This window comes from Myotis lucifugus, unplaced genomic scaffold (genome assembly GCF_000147115.1).
Source record: "Myotis lucifugus unplaced genomic scaffold, Myoluc2.0 scaffold_46, whole genome shotgun sequence".
NCBI classification, from domain to species: Eukaryota; Metazoa; Chordata; class Mammalia; order Chiroptera; family Vespertilionidae; genus Myotis; species Myotis lucifugus.
In genome coordinates, this window is record NW_005871094.1 from 6,125,443 (window position 1) to 6,146,110 (window position 20,668).

General features: G+C 46.8%; 1 protein-coding gene across 6 annotated transcripts in view; it reads left to right on the plus strand.

The window, feature by feature from the left end:
• The window catches only part of COPG2 (coatomer protein complex subunit gamma 2), a 197,789-nt gene that overhangs the window by 76,116 nt on the left and 101,005 nt on the right, over positions 1–20,668 (plus strand). For 4 of the 6 annotated variants that reach the window (XM_023753521.1, XM_023753520.1, XM_023753522.1 and 1 more), the window contains 9 exons: positions 365–468; positions 1,395–1,520; positions 2,351–2,413; positions 2,901–3,040; positions 3,604–3,775; positions 10,798–10,992; positions 13,870–14,064; positions 16,925–17,119; positions 19,984–20,178. In XM_023753521.1, coding sequence (XP_023609289.1) covers positions 365–468; positions 1,395–1,520; positions 2,351–2,413; positions 2,901–3,040; positions 3,604–3,775; positions 10,798–10,992; positions 13,870–14,064; positions 16,925–17,119; positions 19,984–20,178 — 1,385 coding nt within the window. The remainder of the gene's footprint in view (positions 1–364; positions 469–1,394; positions 1,521–2,350; positions 2,414–2,900; positions 3,041–3,603; positions 3,776–10,797; positions 10,993–13,869; positions 14,065–16,924; positions 17,120–19,983; positions 20,179–20,668) is intronic. The other 2 variants (XM_006088343.3, XM_014455467.2) reach the window with 1 other exon arrangement.

The following is a 20,668-nucleotide window of genomic DNA, read 5'->3' on the forward strand; positions in this document are numbered from 1 at the left end:
TGTTGGCTGTTGTTGAGTTCTTTTATAATAAAGGTAGTGTCAGCCCTAACCGGTTTGGCTCAGTATATAGAGCATTGGCCTGCGGACTAAAGGGTCCCAGGTTCGATTCTGATCAAGGGCATGTACCTTGGTTGCGAGCACATCCCCAGTAGGAGGTGTGCAGGAGGCAGCTGATTGATGTTTCTCTCTCATCGATGTTTCTAACTCGCTATCTCTCTTCCTTCCTCTCTGTAGAAATCAATAAAATATATTTTTAAAAAAAGGTAGTATCACATGCCCTGGTTGTGTTCTTTAGATGTGGTGGTAAAGCTCTTGGGAATCTTTAGGGTGCTGTGTGACATGCCTATTTGTATCCCCTGGACAGGTGTATGATGGATACTGATGATGAGGTCCGAGACAGAGCTACTTTCTATCTGAATGTGCTGCAGCAGAAGCAGATGGCATTGAATGCTACATATATCTTCAATGGTCAGTGAGAGCCACGGATGTAGACAACTATACTTTTGGTATCTTGGAAGCATGTCTTAAGATGATTTGCATATGAGCTGACTTTACTAGGCAAAATGCTTCTTTTATGTTTTTGACTGCACTTCCATTTCTAGGGAAATCTAAAGTATGTAAAAGCCCAAAGAATATTGCTTGCTCCTGATCCTTTTTGAGCTCATTCTTGAATGGGTTTACCTTTTCTCCCTTTTCTTACGCTACTAGAGGCTTGGTGCATGAAATTTGTGCACTGGGGTTGGGAGGTGTCCCTCAGCCCAGCCTGCATCCTCTTGCAGTCTGGGAGCCCTCAGGGGATGTCCAACTACTGGCTTAGGCCATTCCCTGGGGTTGGGCCTAAGCTGGCAGTCGGACATCCCTCTTGCAGTCTGGGAGCCCTCGCTCCTTACTGCCTGCTCACTGCTCCTTAGTGCTGCCATGGAGGCGGAAGAGGCTCCTGCCACTGTGCTCACCAGCCATGAGCCCGACTTCTGGTTTAGCGGCACTCTCTCTGTGTGAGTGCACTGACCACCAGGGGGCAGCTCCTGCATTAAGCGTCTGCCCCCTGATGGTCAGTCCACATCATAGTGACCCGTAGTTCTGGTCATTCTGCCATAATGGTCACTTAGGCTTTTATTATATAGATCATTGTTCCCACATGGCTAAGTTGCTCTATTTTATGGAAGGTACTTATATTTTGTTGAAAATGTTTATGCTCTGCTCCCATGCTTCCTTGAATGAAATTATAAGAAAGTTTTATATAATAGCCTTTACTTTTAATTTTTTATGTTATAAAGTCTGTGGTTATATTTTCCCCTCCTTCAGAAAGAGTAGATTACACAGTATAAATCTGGGCCTATCTGGATCCTAGTATTGGCAAGAAGTTATAATGCTGAGATTTCTCTGTTTCATAGGTCTGACAGTGTCTATACCAGGGATGGAAAAAGCTTTACATCAGTATACATTAGAGCCTTCAGAAAAGCCCTTTGACATGAAATCTATTCCTCTTGCTATGGCTCCTGCCTTTGAACAGAAAGCAGGTAATGGGACCACTTCATTCTTTAGTGTTTCTATGTTTAAGTAGTGTTATTAGCATATTTTCTCTAATACATCCTTAGTTTGCTTAATTGTCACTCTGTATTTCTAAATCTTTTTAGAAGTATGGTGGATGATGTTTTTAATTAGGTTTTAAATTATTTTCCTGGTTTTCACATAAAAGCTCAAATATGAAGTGTGACCAGATTGAAAGTTTTTCTTTTTCCATGTTTAGTATTGCAGAATCTGAAGTTAGCTGTCACTGTGTGTCTCAGAGCTGCAATTGTGCTGTCACCTCCTGTTTTTATTTTCTGAAGTTGGTAATTTCTTAATTTTACTATTGGAGGTTTGTCTTGAAAAAATGTATGGGACAAGATCATAAAAAAAATGTTCCCAAGGGATAGCTAACTATAAAATTAAGAAAGGAAGGAAGGAAGGAAAATGTTTAATGGTCAGACTGAGAAAGAATGATCTTAACTTTGAACCTTTTCAGTTTTTCTGTTGATACCATACAAGTAATTTTTCCTATTTGAATCATGAGAAGACTTGTTTTATAAATAGTTCCTTCTTTTGAGAATATTTTTTTGTACATTCTCGCCCATTTAAAGCAAATACTATATTTTAGGGCTTACTTTATTATATCACAAAATATGTTCACTAAGTAAATTTTAATTTGAACATCTCTCTAAAAAAAGGTGACAGAAGCCTACTGGTGTTTTTAGCAGTGGCTTATTTTATGTGTGTTAGATGCTTTTGTCCTGATGTCTTTCTGTCTGCATTTTCATCTTGATAATGGGAGGAAAGCTCACTTGATTGCTCATATCTGTCTTTTTAGAAATCACACTTGTGGCTACTAAGTCAGAGAAGTTGGCTCCTTCCAGGCAAGACATTTTCCAAGGTATGGTAAATTGATGGGTAGAAGTAATAGTCTGCACCCTAGGCATTATAAATATAATGAAGTGCACTACTTTCATTCAGTTTGATGAATTCCCAGTGCAGGAAATCTTTGTGTGGCTGAATATTTGTTGTTATAGGTTATAGTTGCTGTATAGGTTATAGTTGCTGGGGCTACCTGAAGTCCATGGAACATTACAATTGCCGAAGCTAATGTGCTAACTGGGAATGTTGTTCTTCATATCCTAGGTAACAGGGAACTCAAATTCTAAGAAATTAGGAATATAAGGTTTTTTTGCTTTTAGTAATTGAGTATATAAACTCTTAAAATATTAATTTATTAAAGCTTGGGGATATATCAGAGTTTAATTATTAGCTAGGTGATGGAAACTTAAAACATCATGAGCATCTAGAATAATGTCCTCCTAGATTATTCTCATTTTGGGTCATCTTCTCATTTTGTTTTCTTCCTTATTTTTTTTTCTTGATAGAACAATTGGCTGCTATTCCTGAGTTCATGAATCTGGGACCCTTGTTCAAGTCTTCTGAGCCTGTTCAGCTTACAGAAGCAGAGACCGAATACTTTGTTCGTTGTGTCAAGCACATGTTTACCAATCACATTGTGTTCCAGGTGAGATAAGTTCCCTACCCAGCCCCTATGGGAGCTTACTAGGCTTGGCGACCAGTATTAACTCCCCTGTAATTTGTGATTCTAGTAGTTCTTTTTATAGAGAAGGAAAGGAACTTAGCAGCATTTCTGGTTTTCCTTCCCATGGCTACAGAGATGCCTTCGTATGATGGGTTAAAAACTAAAAGGAATTAAAATAAAATATCTGGAAAAGTTTCACAACATAAAGTATAAGCTGCTAAAAAATAATCGTCATTTAACATAAGGGTAAAAGCTTAGCTTCTAAGAATCAATTGAAATCCATTAAACATCCGCTATCTTGTTTGGTAGAACTAAGTCACAGGAAAGAGAAAAAAACGAATGAATAATATAAACCCCAAAGCCTCAAGGATAAGGCCATCCCTGTTACCTAAAGAAAAACCTTAGGAGGAGACCTACAGTACTGTTTGGGGAGGAAAGGTATAGTGAATTCCAGAACTGAGTTATGGGCTATGGGTGGGAAGGAACAACTTGCTTGCAAACCGTTCTTATCCTTCATAATGTTTTTCTGTTTGCTGACTTTTCAGTTTGATTGTACCAACACTCTCAATGACCAGCTACTGGAGAAAGTGACAGTGCAAGTGGAACCATCAGATTCCTATGAAGTGCTGTGTTGTATCCCAGTCCCCAGCCTCACTTATAATCAACCAGGAATATGTTACACTCTTGTCCGTTTGCCTGATGATGACTCTTCAGCAGGTACTAACCCGCAGAGGGGAAGAGACACTTACATGATTAAGAATGCATTACCACTTGAGCTCTTAAATGTCTGGACACATGTTTGGGGGTCAAGAATATGGTTCTTTTCAAGAATTAAATGTAATGATAGTGATGATGTATTTATAGTTATATAATTAGTGCTGCAGAAATATTATTTATAACTAAATCTCTAAGTAGAATTTGCTGGACATTTAATCTTAAAAAAGAAACTGAATGTGTATAGGGGTAGCCCCAGAAGGAATTCAGGCTTTCTGGTAGAACAGTGTAACCACTGATGAGGGTTCATCTGTCCGATGTCTCCTGTAAGGAGCACGACCCACTTCTCCCTGGAGTTTCTTTCCAGGACATGGTAAGGGCTTTTTATTAGTAGATCCATGGCATTTTAAAATATATTGTCTTTGAGGGTCTGCCAGCGGTTGCCAACCTTTCGGACCACCGATTGGCGACCGCTGCTATACCATAGTGCTGGCATCTGAGAGTATGTCTCAGCCCAGTAAATGCCTTATCAACATTTGTGTATCCACATGGGAGAAAGGCTTTGTAATTCTTTCCTTGATTCATGTGGAGTCTGGGTAGGAGTGGGGAGGGTAGCTTCTAGTGCCTATAATAGTATTTACAGGTTCAGGGACTTGAGGTCTTCTGACCTACCTCTTGTGAATGTCTAGTGTGTGTTGTACTTGATATATTTTCCCACCTGAGTGCTTCTTCTCTTTCCATATTCACTAAGGAGTATTCACAATGGTTACCTGGTTTTCACAGAAATAAGCACACACATTGCATTTATGTTTTGAAAAACTTTTATTAGTATTACTGGAAAAACATTTATTACTTCTAGTACAGGAAAATACAATTTTTGCTACTAGTACAGGAAAACAATTTTTACTACTGATACAGGGAAAAAATTTTACTAGTACAGGAATAAAACAGATAATAGTTAACAAATATTGAGGAAGGTACAGAGTTACAAGAAATCGTAAAAGTACTAGTGAATTGTTATCTCTGGTCATCATTCAGTTACATTAGGGGCTTAACCTGCCTCCTTTTAGCCCCTTTCCAAGCTCCCTTTTTAGATGTTGTTTCTGGGAACCCCTGCCCAATCATATCTGTGTTGGATGATAGACCAGGCTACTCACTCTAGCACGAGGTAGATTCAAATTGGCACTGTTGCGGGGTCTGAATCCCAGGTTGTTCCCTCTGACCCCTGGGTGCAGCCACCCTGGATCCATAACCCGCTGGGTTAGGAAGGCACTTTCCTATCTGGCCTCTAGGATTTCTCCTTCAAGCTTGAGGCCGTCCAACTTTAACCTTTCATTACCTCCCTTATCCCTTAATGAGGTTTCTCTTGTTCCATTCCCTTTTAGCTTCACTTTCTCTCCTGGTCTATTCTCCTCTAGTTAGACTTTTCTAAAGTATGTCCACCAGCCAGAAACGTAGCTGACTGTATCTTATGTAAAGGTAGTTTTATTTACTCTTGTTCCAAACCAGTATCTGGGCCCAGTCTTAAAGTAGCCCCGTGGCTTCCGCCACCATCCTGGGATAATCTGCACTTTTATCAGTTTTCTCAAGTGGCCCTCTCTACTTGTTTTATAATTCTTCCTTCTGTGGTGCTTCTCACCAAGTTTCTGCTTTTTTAAGAAAAGCCATTACTTCGCCACTTAATTTTAAAGGGAAGCAAAATGCTTGAACCCATTGAATAATCAAGCTTTTCCCAAGTGAGAACACTAGCTCTTCCCTTTCCAGGTTCACTTGGATAACTGATAACTTAGGTGCCTCACAGACCCCAGTGAATGTATTAACAGAAGACAGTAAATACAGTTTTACAATATCAAAATACATAAGACAACAGTATTGAAATTACAGCAATCACATATAGTTCAGGAGGAAATAACAACAACAACAACACCAACAACAACAACAATAGAAACTTTTATACTAAGAGAGTAGGTACAGGGGAGGTTTTCTGACCCCTCTGTAGTGAGGGGTTAATTTCTTTTTAAAAAAGTGTATTTTACAAATTAGCCCAGAGGTTTCAACCTTTGATCTGCTGGCTTCAGGCTCGTTTGCTTAATGCTTTGTTCATATTTTATTAATAAAAATTTGGCATTTGGAGAAATTTTTTTTCCTATTAAATTCAAAGGGTTTGCTGACTTGGTGCTAAAAGTCAGTTATAAACATTTGTCATCTCATCTTGGAGAAAAGTCTCAGCACTTGGACTTTTCAAACTGCTTTATATTTGACCCATCATCTACCTGCTTCAAAGCAAATTCCTTTCTATTCCTTTGTTTTTGTCAGAAATTCTAAAATTTTTAATCTATGGCCAATCCAAAGTCTTTGCTGTACAATGAATAGAAGTAAAATACCAGGACATAGATGGTAGTAAAAGTCTTTTACCCATTCCTTCTTTTTCCCATTGCAAATATTCCAAATCACCTCTACTTTGTCTCATCTCAGAAAATATATTTTCCTTATAATCACAAGGGGAAAACATAAATTATATAGATCATGATTTCCTTCAACTTGAAAATTATATAGCATAGTAGAAAGGAATATAGGTTTTAGAGCTACACAAATTGGGATTTGAATTCTGACTCTGATCCATATAGACTGTGTAACCATGGACAAGCTATTTGATCTCTGTAAGCCTTTCAGGATTGTTGAAAGGATGAAATATCAATAATTAAGGTCGTTACCATAGTGCCAGGCATGTAGTAAATACTCAATAAACAGAAGCTATTTTTGTTTCAATTCTGGAACTATCTACTTTCTTCCTTTATCCTCTTGAAAAAGTAAGTCTTCCACAGTTGAAGAGACACACACCCTCTAACCTCCTCCAAAAAATTATTCAATTATTCTTGTCTTTGCTGTATCTTTAAACTTTCCCATTCTCCCTTATTTTATAACTGTACAAAAAAATCTACACCGTCTGAAAAATGTGCTTTAACCCAACATCAAGATAACACCATAACTCCTTCCCTCAATTTATGGGCAATTTGTGAAAAGATTAAGTCTCAATTCAATTAGTCCTACTTTTATATTCTAGCCTCTAACAATTACTGTTTTAATCAAAAATTTTAAGAAAAGCCTTTCAGGCAGCATTCTTTCTTGGCAACCTTTCTCATTCAGAAACTTTCTTTCTTCTGAATAGCTATTGCATCAGTAACAGCAAATTTAAATAACTCATTTAAAAAGTCTTCAATAGAGAATATACATACTAACAACAAATTTCATAGTATATCAATATGAGTTGCTTTTCTCTGTTTTTCATTAGGGATGCTGCCTCCCAATTAAAAATTCATAACTCTTTCATATATACTTCAGTTCTCGACTTTCTGCCTACACTTCTTTAAACCTCTACCTTAATTTGAGCTAACATAGGAATGTGAAGGACGCTGAATTCTTTTCTGAACCTGTAGTTTCTCTTCATTATTTGTTGTTCAGGTTTAACCATATTAACTCCTGACACTCGGTATTAAATCTACAACTTAAATTAAGTAATTGAACTCAGAATATTTTTTTTCCTTAGACTCATATTCATCTTCTCACTGGGATCCATATTAATGAACCTTGATAAAATTTACATTCTTTATAGCTAAAGCACATAATTTGAATTTTTACTTAGATGATAAAAAGGATAAAACGTTACATTTATCACCACTTGCGCTGCCTTTATAACTAGAATTTGTATCAGTCTAGCCTTATCTAAGTATTCCTCCAATATGACCCATTATGAGACTGAACAAGATTCCTAGATTTAAAGCTCATTATTCACCTTTCCATTCATCTTGTAACCAATCAGCCTTTCATCAAACACAATGGAAATTCTAAAATTCCCTCTATACATTCAACCTGTCACCATTTGGCCTTATTATTGACCCTGTACCTGTTACCTCCTAGCTTTAGACAATGTCACTCAGACTTCAACTGAACAGGTGGGTATTGCATCCCTCCTCTTTCTCACACAGCAGTCATATCTCTACAAGATGCAAATTCATCAGTGTAGTCTGCCAACACAGCCAGGCATTCTTGCTGCCATAACAGACCATCAAGTACTCCCTTCTCACAACAGCACACACATCAAGAGTCCATAGCTACAGGACCGAACCTTGGTGCTCTGCTCCCTACTCACTCAAGGTGAATCCCAGGGTGCCACCCTCTATCCTTCCAGGTGATTTCTCAGCTACATCCCTTTGCTTGCTTTGCTGTCTGCCTGGTCCAGGGTCCCTTAACCCCATTCTGACTTTCTTGAGTCTCATGACTCCACCTCCTCATCTGCTCATGCGTCGCCTCTCTGCCCAGCTCTCCTCTCTGCCCCTTCCACCCAGTGATTCTCACCCGAAGGTGCATGACCCCCCAAAGGAGGCCTATCAGCAACATCTTTGGGGTGTGTTTTTGTGTTTTCTTTTGATTTTTTTTGGTTTTGTTGTTTCAAGCAGTGTACTGCTCCCCCTTCAGATGGTGTGATAGGCCTCCCTGGGGGGTCGTGCCCACCCCCCCCTCGGGGGAAACTCACCCCCCCCACCCCCGGGAAGAATCACTGCTGTGGAAGCCCAACCTGACTCCTGGGCTGCACTCAACCTTGGGCCTCTAGCCTTCTACTGGTTGCCATTGACTCATTTTCCTGAAAGATCCCAGCGTTCGCACCATTCTCTCACTGTCCTGACACTGTCCTCCTGCAACTACCCGACTCCCTTCCAACCCCAATCTGCAAAACACCATTATTTATCTGACGCCACCACCACAATTCCACAATTCCAAAACACACACACACACACACACACACTCACCCACGCGTAAGCTACTCCTTCCTCCCTACCTTTATGACTCTGGTGCCTTGTGGAAGTACCTTTGTCCCAGGACCAGGACGTTCTCAGCTCTTGCTATTCTTCCTGTTCTCGATGCTATCCCTCTTCTCACTCCCCTGGCATGATCCTTCCCCAGAGCCCCTGTGGTCCTCTCAAGTGCTGGTGTGTTTTCCGCCAACCAGACTTTTGCCTTCCCCCTATCCTGCGGCTACTCTCCAGTGGGCTCTCTGGGTGGATTCCCTGGTCTTGCCCTCCTGCTCTTTAACCCGTCCTCATCATGCCCACCACTTGACAAGGAATCAGCCCACAATCTCCATTAAAGGAGTTGGGTATTCCCGTGCATGGAGCTTGGCTCCCTTCACCCAACCCCATCCGAAATCCCATGGATCTTAAGCCTGTCCTCCTCTCCAACCCTGGCACACCAGAAATGCCTCCAGACTCGACCCCAGATCCCACCTCGCCCTGCGTCCATGCTCCACCCTCTGCTTGACCCTCAGTGTCCCATCCTGCTTCCCCTATGACTTGCTAGTCAGATGAAGGATTGATTGGTCCTTCCATGACCTGTACTCGTCCCTTCACTTACTATCCTCCTTCCCCCATTGCCTGCTCTCTCATCCCCAAGAGGGGTCTACTGACTCCATCTGCTGTCCCGTGTTCCTTACCTTTGTGGGTCCACCATTGTAGATGGTGGTGGCTTACCTGGCCTTCTCTGTAACCTCACCTCCTCTCGCCTAGCCCTGCGCTGACAGGGTTGTCCCCAGGCTTTTCCATGGGCCACTTCTCCACACCTCATCCTGCTCTGACCTCATCCCACCAGGCCGGCATTGCACTTTGGCCTTACCCACTCTGTGATCTTCACCCTGCGTGGGCTCCTTCCCGCCCTTGAGTCACCCATGGTAGGAAAGTACCTGCCTTCTGCTAGTCGCCACCCAGCTTTCGTTCTTTACCATTCTTTGGGTGCAGTTCGATCGTCCCCTGTCCTTTCTCACTCTTCTGTGCCCTTGGAATCTGGCCCCTCTACTACACTCTTCCACAGTCCGAATGTGCTCACCTGATGTCCTACCTCTTGGGCCTGGGTTCATCATCTTTCCTGCTTTGCTTCTCTACTGCATACGTAGCAAGAAAACTGTCCTTCCTGAGCCAGGTGACATTTCTGCAGACACAGACTGTACACCTCCTGGCTGATGCCCACGGTGCTCTGTGTGCTCCTTACCTCATTCCTCACCTTCTTCACACCCCACTGCCGTCTCCTTGGCCTTCATGTACTCTCCTGCATCTGCCCGCTTGCCTACGCCCTCTACTCACAGCCTGTGAACCTGGACTGTGATTTCCTCCAGGGACACGCAAACCTCGTTACTGGTAACCTTTCCTGTTTCCTTTGGGACCCCTTTGTTGCACATTCTTGGGGCACAGCCCTTGGGGAGCCTCGTCCTTTGATTCCCCTACCTCTTCCTCATCAGTCTGGGTCAGTGGTTCCCACCGTTCACAGTGGGGCAATTTGGATTTAACGGGGGCGATTTCAAACGAGTTGATAAGAGTGAATTTCTTGTATTTCTTAAGCTTCTAGGAGCTTCATATACTAGTACAGTAGAGAGAGATCTTTTGTGACATATGTATGCACTTCAGTTCTCTGTTATAGGTTTCGTTTTTATTTTTTTTGTTTTTTTTATCGTTAAAGTCTTACAAATACTAGTACATCTGTGTCCTTTTTTCCCCCCAATTGACCTACCCCCAGCCTCCCCTACCCCCCGGCATCTGTTATATGTTTAAAAGTTTATTTGCTATTTTTTGATATCACTTCAATTGTTATTTTTGGGCAATTTCTGGGTTATTTCTTCCTCAGTATTTCAACTGTCCTGTTGTCCTTTTATTTTTCTCTTTCATGGATGCCATCTTCTTTGGAAGCTTGTTTAGACCAAGTTAGTGGCCTTTTAGGTGTCCTCCACATGAATCGGAGTTCACTTTTTGAATAATGGGAATTATATGCCACGGGCCAGGGGAAGCATCAGGATTTTAGAGATGCTTAGGTGGGGCATGGGCAAAAAAAGGTTGGGAGCCACTGCTCTGGGTCTTTGGCCTTCAGCCCTCCCTCTTGCCCCTGTGCCTGCTAAGCCATGCCTGACACCTTGGTGCTCAGTCTCGCTCTGCACAGAGCCCTGGGTCTAGCTGTCCGCCCCTCTTCTCTCCTTCCTCTGCCAGCCATCGTCTGTCTGCCAGATCATCTCCTGTCCCAGCTGGGCCTTGCTTCTGCTCTACCGCCCTTCAGGTGCTCTCTGATCACATCAGTCCACCCTACATTTCCCCGTTGGTCACTCCTGTCTCCCTCAGCCCTCCTCCTCAAGAGGCCTCAGTTCCAGGACCAAACCTTGGTGCTCTGCTCCCTACTCACTCAAGGTGAATCCCAGGGTGCCACCCTCTGTCCTTCCAGGTGATTTCTCAGCTACATCCCTTTGCTTGCTTTGCTGTCTGCCTGGTCCAGGGTCCCTTAACCCCATTCTGACCTTCTTGAGTCTCATGCCTCCACCTCCTCATCTGCTCATGCTTCGCCTCTCTGCCCAGCTCTCCTCTCTGCCCCTTCCACCCAGTGATTCTCACCCGAGGGTGCATGACCCCCCATGGAGGCCTATCAGCAACATCTTTGGGGTGTGTTTTTGTGTTTTCTTTTGATTTTTTTTGGTTTTGTTGTTTCAAGCAGTGTACTGCTCCCCCTTCAGATGGTGTGATAGGCCTCCCTTGGGGGTCGTGCCCACCCCCCCCTCGGGTGAAACTCACCCCCCCGACCCCCGGGAAGAATCACTGCTGTGGAAGCCCAACCTGACTCCTGGGCTGCACTCAACCTTGGGCCTCTAGCCTTCTACTGGTTGCCATTGACACATTTTCCTGAAAGATCCCAGCGTTCGCACCATTCTCTCACTGTCCTGACACTGTCCTCCTGCAACTACCCGACTCCCTTCCAACCCCAATCTGCAAAACACCATTATTTATCTGACGCCACCACCACAATTCCAAAACACACACACACACACACACACACACACACACACACACACTCACCCATGCGTAAGCTACTCCTTCCTCCCTACCTTTATGACTCTGGTGCCTTGTGGAAGTACCTTTGTCCCAGGACCAGGACGTTCTCAGCTCTTGCTATTCTTCCTGTTCTCGATGCTATCCCTCTTCTCACTCCCCTGGCATGATCCTTCCCCAGAGCCCCTGTGGTCCTCTCAAGTGCTGGTGTGTTTTCCGCCAACCAGACTTTTGCCTTCCCCCTATCCTGCGGCTACTCTCCAGTGGGCTCTCTGGGTGGATTCCCTGGTCTTGCCCTCCTGCTCTTTAACCCGTCCTCATCATGCCCACCACTTGACAAGGAATCAGCCCACAATCTCCATTAAAGGAGTTGGGTATTCCCGTGCATGGAGCTTGGCTCCCTTCACCCAACCCCATCCGAAATCCCATGGATCTTAAGCCTGTCCTCTTCTCCAACCCTGGCACACCAGAAATGCCTCCAGACTCGACCCCAGATCCCACCTCGCCCTGCGTCCATGCTCCACCCTCTGCTTGACCCTCAGTGTCCCATCCTGCTTCCCCTATGACTTGCTAGTCAGATGAAGGATTGATTGGTCCTTCCATGACCTGTACTCGTCCCTTCACTTACTATCCTCCTTCCCCCATTGCCTGCTCTCTCATCCCCAAGAGGGGTCTACTGACTCCATCTGCTGTCCCGTGTTCCTTACCTTTGTGGGTCCACCATTGTAGATGGTGGTGGCTTACCTGGCCTTCTCTGTAACCTCACCTCCTCTCGCCTAGCCCTGCGCTGACAGGGTTGTCCCCAGGCTTTTCCATGGGCCACTTCTCCACACCTCATCCTGCTGACCTCATCCCACCAGGCCAGCATTGCACTTTGGCCTTACCCACTCTGTGATCTTCACCCTGCGTGGGCTCCTTCCCGCCCTTGAGTCACCCATGGTAGGAAAGTACCTGCCTTCTGCTAGTCGCCACCCAGCTTTCGTTCTTTACCATTCTTTGGGTGCAGTTCGATCGTCCCCTGTCCTTTCTCACTCTTCTGTGCCCTTGGAATCTGGCTCCTCTACTACACTCTTCCACAGTCCGAATGTGCTCACCTGATGTCCTACCTCTTGGGCCTGGGTTCATCATCTTTCCTGCTTTGCTTCTCTACTGCATACGTAGCAAGAAAACTGTCCTTCCTGAGCCAGGTGACATTTCTGCAGCCACCGACTGTACACCTCCTGGCTGATGCCCACGGTGCTCTGTGTGCTCCTTACCTCATTCCTCACCTTCTTCACACCCCACTGCCGTCTCCTTGGCCTTCATGTACTCTCCTGCATCTGCCCGCTTGCCTACGCCCTCTACTCACAGCCTGTGAACCTGGACTGTGATTTCCTCCAGGGACACGCAAACCTCGTTACTGGTAACCTTTCCTGTTTCCTTTGGGACCCCTTTGTTGCACATTCTTGGGGCACAGCCCTTGGGGAGAGTCTTCCTCTGATTCCCCTACCTCTTCCTCATCATCAGTCTGGGTCAGTGGTTCCCACCGTTCACAGTGGGGCAATTTGGATTTAACGGGGGTGATTTTAAAAGAGTTGATAAGAGTGCATTTCTTGTATTTCTTAAGCTTCTAGGAGCTTCATATACTAGTACAGTAGAGAGAGATCTTTTGTGACATATGTATGCACTTCAGTTCTCTGTTATAGGTACGTTTTTATTTTTTTTGTTTTTTTTATCGTTTAAAGTCTTACAAATACTAGTACATCTGTGTCCTTTTTCCCCCCAATTGACCTACCCCCAGCCTCCCCTACCCCCCGGCATCTGTTATATGTTTAAAAGTTTATTTGCTATTTTTTGATATCACTTCAATTGTTATTTTTGGGCAATTTCTGGGTTATTTCTTCCTCAGTATCTCAACTGTCCTGTTGTTCTTTTATTTTTCTCTTTCATGGATGCCATCTTCTTTGGAAGCTTGTTTAGACCAAGTTAGTGGCCTTTTAGGTGTCCTCCACATGAATCGGAGTTCACTTTTTGAATAATGGGAATTATATGCCACGGGCCGGGGGAAGCATCAGGATTTTAGAGATGCTTAGGTGGGGCATGGGCAAAAAAAGGTTGGGAGCCACTGCTCTGGGTCTTTGGCCTTCAGCCCTCCCTCTTGCCCCTGTGCCTGCTAAGCCATGCCTGACACCTTGGTGCTCAGTCTCGCTCTGCACAGAGCCCTGGGTCTAGCTGTCCGCCCCTCTTCTCTCCTTCCTCTGCCAGCCATCGTCTGTCTGCCAGATCATCTCCTGTCCCAGCTGGGCCTTGCTTCTGCTCTACCGCCCTTCAGGTGCTCTCTGATCACATCAGTCCACCCTACATTTCCCCGTTGGTCACTCCTGTCTCCGTCAGCCCTCCTCCTCAAGAGGCCTCAGTTCCAGGACCAAACCTTGGTGCTCTGCTCCCTACTCACTCAAGGTGAATCCCAGGGTGCCACCCTCTGTCCTTCCAGGTGATTTCTCAGCTACATCCCTTTGCTTGCTTTGCTGTCTGCCTGGTCCAGGGTCCCTTAACCCCATTCTGACCTTCTTGAGTCTCATGCCTCCACCTCCTCATCTGCTCATGCTTCGCCTCTCTGCCCAGCTCTCCTCTCTGCCCCTTCCACCCAGTGATTCTCACCCGAGGGTGCATGACCCCCCATGGAGGCCTATCAGCAACATCTTTGGGGTGTGTTTTTGTGTTTTCTTTTGATTTTTTTTGGTTTTGTTGTTTCAAGCAGTGTACTGCTCCCCCTTCAGATGGTGTGATAGGCCTCCCTTGGGGGTCGTGCCCACCCCCCCCTCGGGTGAAACTCACCCCCCCCACCCCCGGGAAGAATCACTGCTGTGGAAGCCCAACCTGACTCCTGGGCTGCACTCACCCTTGGGCCTTTAGCCTTCTACTGGTTGCCATTGACACATTTTCCTGAAAGATCCCAGCGTTCGCACCATTCTCTCACTGTCCTGACACTGTCCTCCTGCAACTACCCGACTCCCTTCCAACCCCAATCTGCAAAACACCATTATTTATCTGACGCCACCACCACAATTCCAAAACACACACACACACACACGCACACACTCACCCACGCGTAAGCTAGTCCTTCCTCCCTACCTTTATGACTCTGGTGCCTTGTGGAAGTACCTTTGTCCCAGGCCCAGGACGTTCTCAGCTCTTGCTATTCTTCCTGTTCTCGATGCTATCCCTCTTCTCACTCCCCTGGCATGATCCTTCCCCAGAGCCCCTGTGGTCCTCTCAAGTGCTGGTGTGTTTTCCGCCAACCAGACTTTTGCCTTCCCCCTATCCTGCGGCTACTCTCCAGTGGGCTCTCTGGGTGGATTCCCTGGTCTTGCCCTCCTGCTCTTTAACTCGTCCTCATCATGCCCACCACTTGACAAGGAATCAGCCCACAATCTCCATTAAAGGAGTTGGGTATTCCCGTGCATGGAGCTTCGCTCCCTTCACCCAACCCCATCCGAAATCCCATGGATCTTAAGCCTGTCCTCCTCTCCACCCTGGCACACCAGAAATGCCTCCAGACTCGACCCCAGATCCCACCTCGCCCTGCGTCCATGCTCCACCCTCTGCTTGACCCTCAGTGTCCCATCCTGCTTCCCCTATGACTTGCTAGTCAGATGAAGGATTGATTGGTCCTTCCATGACCTGTACTCGTCCCTTCACTTACTATCCTCCTTCCCCCATTGCCTGCTCTCTCATCCCCAAGAGGGGTCTACTGACTCCATCTGCAGTCCCGTGTTCCTTACCTTTGTGGGTCCACCATTGTAGATGGTGGTGGCTTACCTGGCCTTCTCTGTAACCTCACCTCCTCTCGCCTAGCCCTGCGCTGACAGGGTTGTCCCCAGGCTTTTCCATGGGCCACTTCTCCACACCTCATCCTGCTCTGACCTCATCCCACCAGGCCGGCATTGCACTTTGGCCTTACCCACTCTGTGATCTTCACCCTGCGTGGGCTCCTTCCCGCCCTTGAGTCACCCATGGTAGGAAAGTACCTGCCTTCTGCTAGTCGCCACCCAGCTTTCGTTCTTTACCATTCTTTGGGTGCAGTTCGATCGTCCCCTGTCCTTTCTCACTCTTCTGTGCCCTTGGAATCTGGCCCCTCTACTACACTCTTCCACAGTCCGAATGTGCTCACCTGATGTCCTACCTCTTGGGCCTGGGTTCATCATCTTTCCTGCTTTGCTTCTCTACTGCATACGTAGCAAGAAAACTGTCCTTCCTGAGCCAGGTGACATTTCTGCAGCCACAGACTGTACACCTCCTGGCTGATGCCCACGGTGCTCTGTGTGCTCCTTACCTCATTCCTCACCTTCTTCACACCCCACTGCCATCTCCTTGGCCTTCATGTACTCTCCTGCATCTGCCCGCTTGCCTACGCCCTCTACTCACAGCCTGTGAACCTGGACTGTGATTTCCTCCAGGGACACGCAAACCTCGTTACTGGTAACCTTTCCTGTTTCCTTTGGGACCCCTTTGTTGCACATTCTTGGGGCACAGCCCTTGGGGAGCCTCTTCCTCTGATTCCCCTACCTCTTCCTCATCAGTCTGGGTCAGTGGTTCCCACCGTTCACAGTGGGGCAATTTGGATTTAACGGGGGCGATTTCAAACGAGTTGATAAGAGTGAATTTCTTGTATTTCTTAAGCTTCTAGGAGCTTCATATACTAGTACAGTAGAGAGAGATCTTTTGTGACATATGTATGCACTTCAGTTCTCTGTTATAGGTTTCGTTTTTATTTTTTTTGTTTTTTTTATCGTTTAAAGTCTTACAAATACTAGTACATCTGTGTCCTTCCCCCCCAATTGACCTACCCCCAGCCTCCCCTACCCCCCGGCATCTGTTATATGTTTAAAAGTTTATTTGCTATTTTTTGATATCACTTCAATTGTTATTTTTGGGCAATTTCTGGGTTATTTCTTCCTCAGTATTTCAACTGTCCTGTTGTCCTTTTATTTTTCTCTTTCATGGATGCCATCTTCTTTGGAAGCTTGTTTAGACCAAGTTAGTGGCCTTTTAGGTGTCCTCCACATGAATCGGAGTTCACTTTTTGAATAATGGGAATTATATGCCACGGGCCGGGGGAAGCATCAGGATTTTAGAGATGCTTAGGTGGGGCATGGGCAAAAAAAGGTTGGGAGCCACTGCTCTGGGTCTTTGGCCTTCAGCCCTCCCTCTTGCCCCTGTGCCTGCTAAGCCATGCCTGACACCTTGGTGCTCAGTCTCGCTCTGCACAGAGCCCTGGGTCTAGCTGTCCGCCCCTCTTCTCTCCTTCCTCTGCCAGCCATCGTCTGTCTGCCAGATCATCTCCTGTCCCAGCTGGGCCTTGCTTCTGCTCTACCGCCCTTCAGGTGCTCTCTGATCACATCAGTCCACCCTACATTTCCCCGTTGGTCACTCCTGTCTCCCTCAGCCCTCCTCCTCAAGAGGCCTCAGTTCCAGGACCAAACCTTGGTGCTCTGCTCCCTACTCACTCAAGGTGAATCCCAGGGTGCCACCCTCTGTCCTTCCAGGTGATTTCTCAGCTACATCCCTTTGCTTGCTTTGCTGTCTGCCTGGTCCAGGGTCCCTTAACCCCATTCTGACCTTCTTGAGTCTCATGCCTCCACCTCCTCATCTGCTCATGCTTCGCCTCTCTGCCCAGCTCTCCTCTCTGCCCCTTCCACCCAGTGATTCTCACCCGAGGGTGCATGACCCCCCATGGAGGCCTATCAGCAACATCTTTGGGGTGTGTTTTTGTGTTTTCTTTTGATTTTTTTGGTTTTGTTGTTTCAAGCAGTGTACTGCTCCCCCTTCAGATGGTGTGATAGGCCTCCCTTGGGGGTCGTGCCCACCCCCCCCTCGGGTGAAACTCACCCCCCCCACCCCCGGGAAGAATCACTGCTGTGGAAGCCCAACCTGACTCCTGGGCTGCACTCAACCTTGGGCCTCTAGCCTTCTACTGGTTGCCATTGACACATTTTCCTGAAAGATCCCAGCGTTCGCACCATTCTCTCACTGTCCTGACACTGTCCTCCTGCAACTACCCGACTCCCTTCCAACCCCAATCTGCAAAACACCATTATTTATCTGACGCCACCACCACAATTCCAAAACACACACACACACACACACACACTCACCCACGCGTAAGCTACTCCTTCCTCCCTACCTTTATGACTCTGGTGCCTTGTGGAAGTACCTTTGTCCCAGGACCAGGACGTTCTCAGCTCTTGCTATTCTTCCTGTTCTCGATGCTATCCCTCTTCTCACTCCCCTGGCATGATCCTTCCCCAGAGCCCCTGTGGTCCTCTCAAGTGCTGGTGTGTTTTCCGCCAACCAGACTTTTGCCTTCCCCCTATCCTGCGGCTACTCTCCAGTGGGCTCTCTGGGTGGATTCCCTGGTCTTGCCCTCCTGCTCTTTAACCCGTCCTCATCATGCCCACCACTTGACAAGGAATCAGCCCACAATCTCCATTAAAGGAGTTGGGTATTCCCGTGCATGGAGCTTGGCTCCCTTCACCCAACCCCATCCGAAATCCCATGGATCTTAAGCCTGTCCTCCTCTCCAACCCTGGCACACCAGAAATGCCTCCAGACTCGAACCCAGATCCCACCTCGCCCTGCGTCCATGCTCCACCCTCTGCTTGACCCTCAGTGTCCCATCCTGCTTCCCCTATGACTTGCTAGTCAGATGAAGGATTGATTGGTCCTTCCATGACCTGTACTCGTCCCTTCACTTACTATCCTCCTTCCCCCATTGCCTGCTCTCTCATCCCCAAGAGGGGTCTACTGACTCCATCTGCAGTCCCGTGTTCCTTACCTTTGTGGGTCCACCATTGTAGATGGTGGTGGCTTACCTGGCCTTCTCTGTAACCTCACCTCCTCTCGCCTAGCCCTGCGCTGACAGGGTTGTCCCCAGGCTTTTCCATGGGCCACTTCTCCACACCTCATCCTGCTCTGACCTCATCCCACCAGGCCGGCATTGCACTTTGGCCTTACCCACTCTGTGATCTTCACCCTGCGTGGGCTCCTTCCCGCCCTTGAGTCACCCATGGTAGGAAAGTACCTGCCTTCTGCTAGTCGCCACCCAGGTTTCGTTCTTTACCATTCTTTGGGTGCAGTTCGATCGTCCCCTGTCCTTTCTCACTCTTCTGTGCCCTTGGAATCTGGCTCCTCTACTACACTCTTCCACAGTCCGAATGTGCTCACCTGATGTCCTACCTCTTGGGCCTGGGTTCATCATCTTTCCTGCTTTGCTTCTCTACTGCATACGTAGCAAGAAAACTGTCCTTCCTGAGCCAGGTGACATTTCTGCAGCCACCGACTGTACACCTCCTGGCTGATGCCCACGGTGCTCTGTGTGCTCCTTACCTCATTCCTCACCTTCTTCACACCCCACTGCCGTCTCCTTGGCCTTCATGTACTCTCCTGCATCTGCCCGCTTGCCTACGCCCTGTACTCACAGCCTGTGAACCTGGACTGTGATTTCCTCCAGGGACACGCAAACCTCGTTACTGGTAACCTTTCCTGTTTCCTTTGGGACCCCTTTGTTGCACATTCTTGGGGCACAGCCCTTGGGGAGCCTCGTCCTCTGATTCCCCTACCTCTTCCTCATCATCAGTCTGGGTCAGTGGTTCCCACCGTTCACAGTGGGGCAATTTGGATTTAACGGGGGCGATTTCAAACGAGTTGATAAGAGTGAATTTCTTGTATTTCTTAAGCTTCTAGGAGCTTCATATACTAGTACAGTAGAGAGAGATCTTTTGTGACATATGTATGCACTTCAGTTCTCTGTTATAGGTTTCGTTTTTATTTTTTTTGTTTTTTTTATCGTTTAAAGTCTTACAAATACTAGTACATCTGTGTCCTTTTTCCCCCCCAATTGACCTACCCCCAGCCTCCCCTACCCCCCGGCATCTGTTATATGTTTAAAAGTTTATTTGCTATTTTTTGATATCACTTCAATTGTTATTTTTGGGCAATTTCTGGGTTATTTCTTCCTCAGTATTTCAACTGTCCTGTTGTCCTTTTATTTTTCTCTTTCATGGATGCCATCTTCTTTGGAAGCTTGTTTAGACCAAGTTAGTGGCCTTTTAGGTGTCCTCCACATGAATCGGAGTTCACTTTTTGAATAATGGGAATTATATGCCACGGGCCGGGGGAAGCATCAGGATTTTAGAGATGCTTAGGTGGGGCATGGGCAAAAAAAGGTTGGGAGCCACTGCTCTGGGTCTTTGGCCTTCAGCCCTCCCTCTTGCCCCTGTGCCTGCTAAGCCATGCCTGACACCTTGGTGCTCAGTCTCGCTCTGCACAGAGCCCTGGGTCTAGCTGTCCGCCCCTCTTCTCTCCTTCCTCTGCCAGCCATCGTCTGTCTGCCAGATCATCTCCTGTCCCAGCTGGGCCTTGCTTCTGCTCTACCGCCCTTCAGGTGCTCTCTGATCACATCAGTCCACCCTACATTTCCCCGTTGGTCACTCCTGTCTCCGTCAGCCCTCCTCCTCAAGAGCCCTCAGTTCCAGGACCAAACCTTGGTGCTCTGCTCCCTACTCACTCAAGGTGAATCCCAGGGTGCCACCCTCTGTCCTTCCAGGTGATTTCTCAGCTACATCCCTTTGCTTGCTTTGCTGTCTGCCTGGTCCAGGGTCCCTTAACCCCATTCTGACCTTCTTGAGTCTCATGCCTCCACCTCCTCATCTGCTCATGCTTCGCCTCTCTGCCCAGCTCTCCTCTCTGCCCCTTCCACCCAGTGATTCTCACCCGAGGGTGCATGACCCCCCAAGGAGGCCTATCAGCAACATCTTTGGGGTGTGTTTTTGTGTTTTCTTTTGATTTTTTTTGGTTTTGTTGTTTCAAGCAGTGTACTGCTCTCCCTTCAGATGGTGTGATAAGACCTCCCTTGGGGGTCGTGCCCACCCCCCCCCTCGGGTGAAACTCACCCCCCCCAACCCCCGGGAAGAATCACTGCTGTGGAAGCCCAACCTGACTCCTGGGCTGCACTCAACCACCCGCCCCTCGAGCCTTCTACTGGTTGCCATTGACACATTTT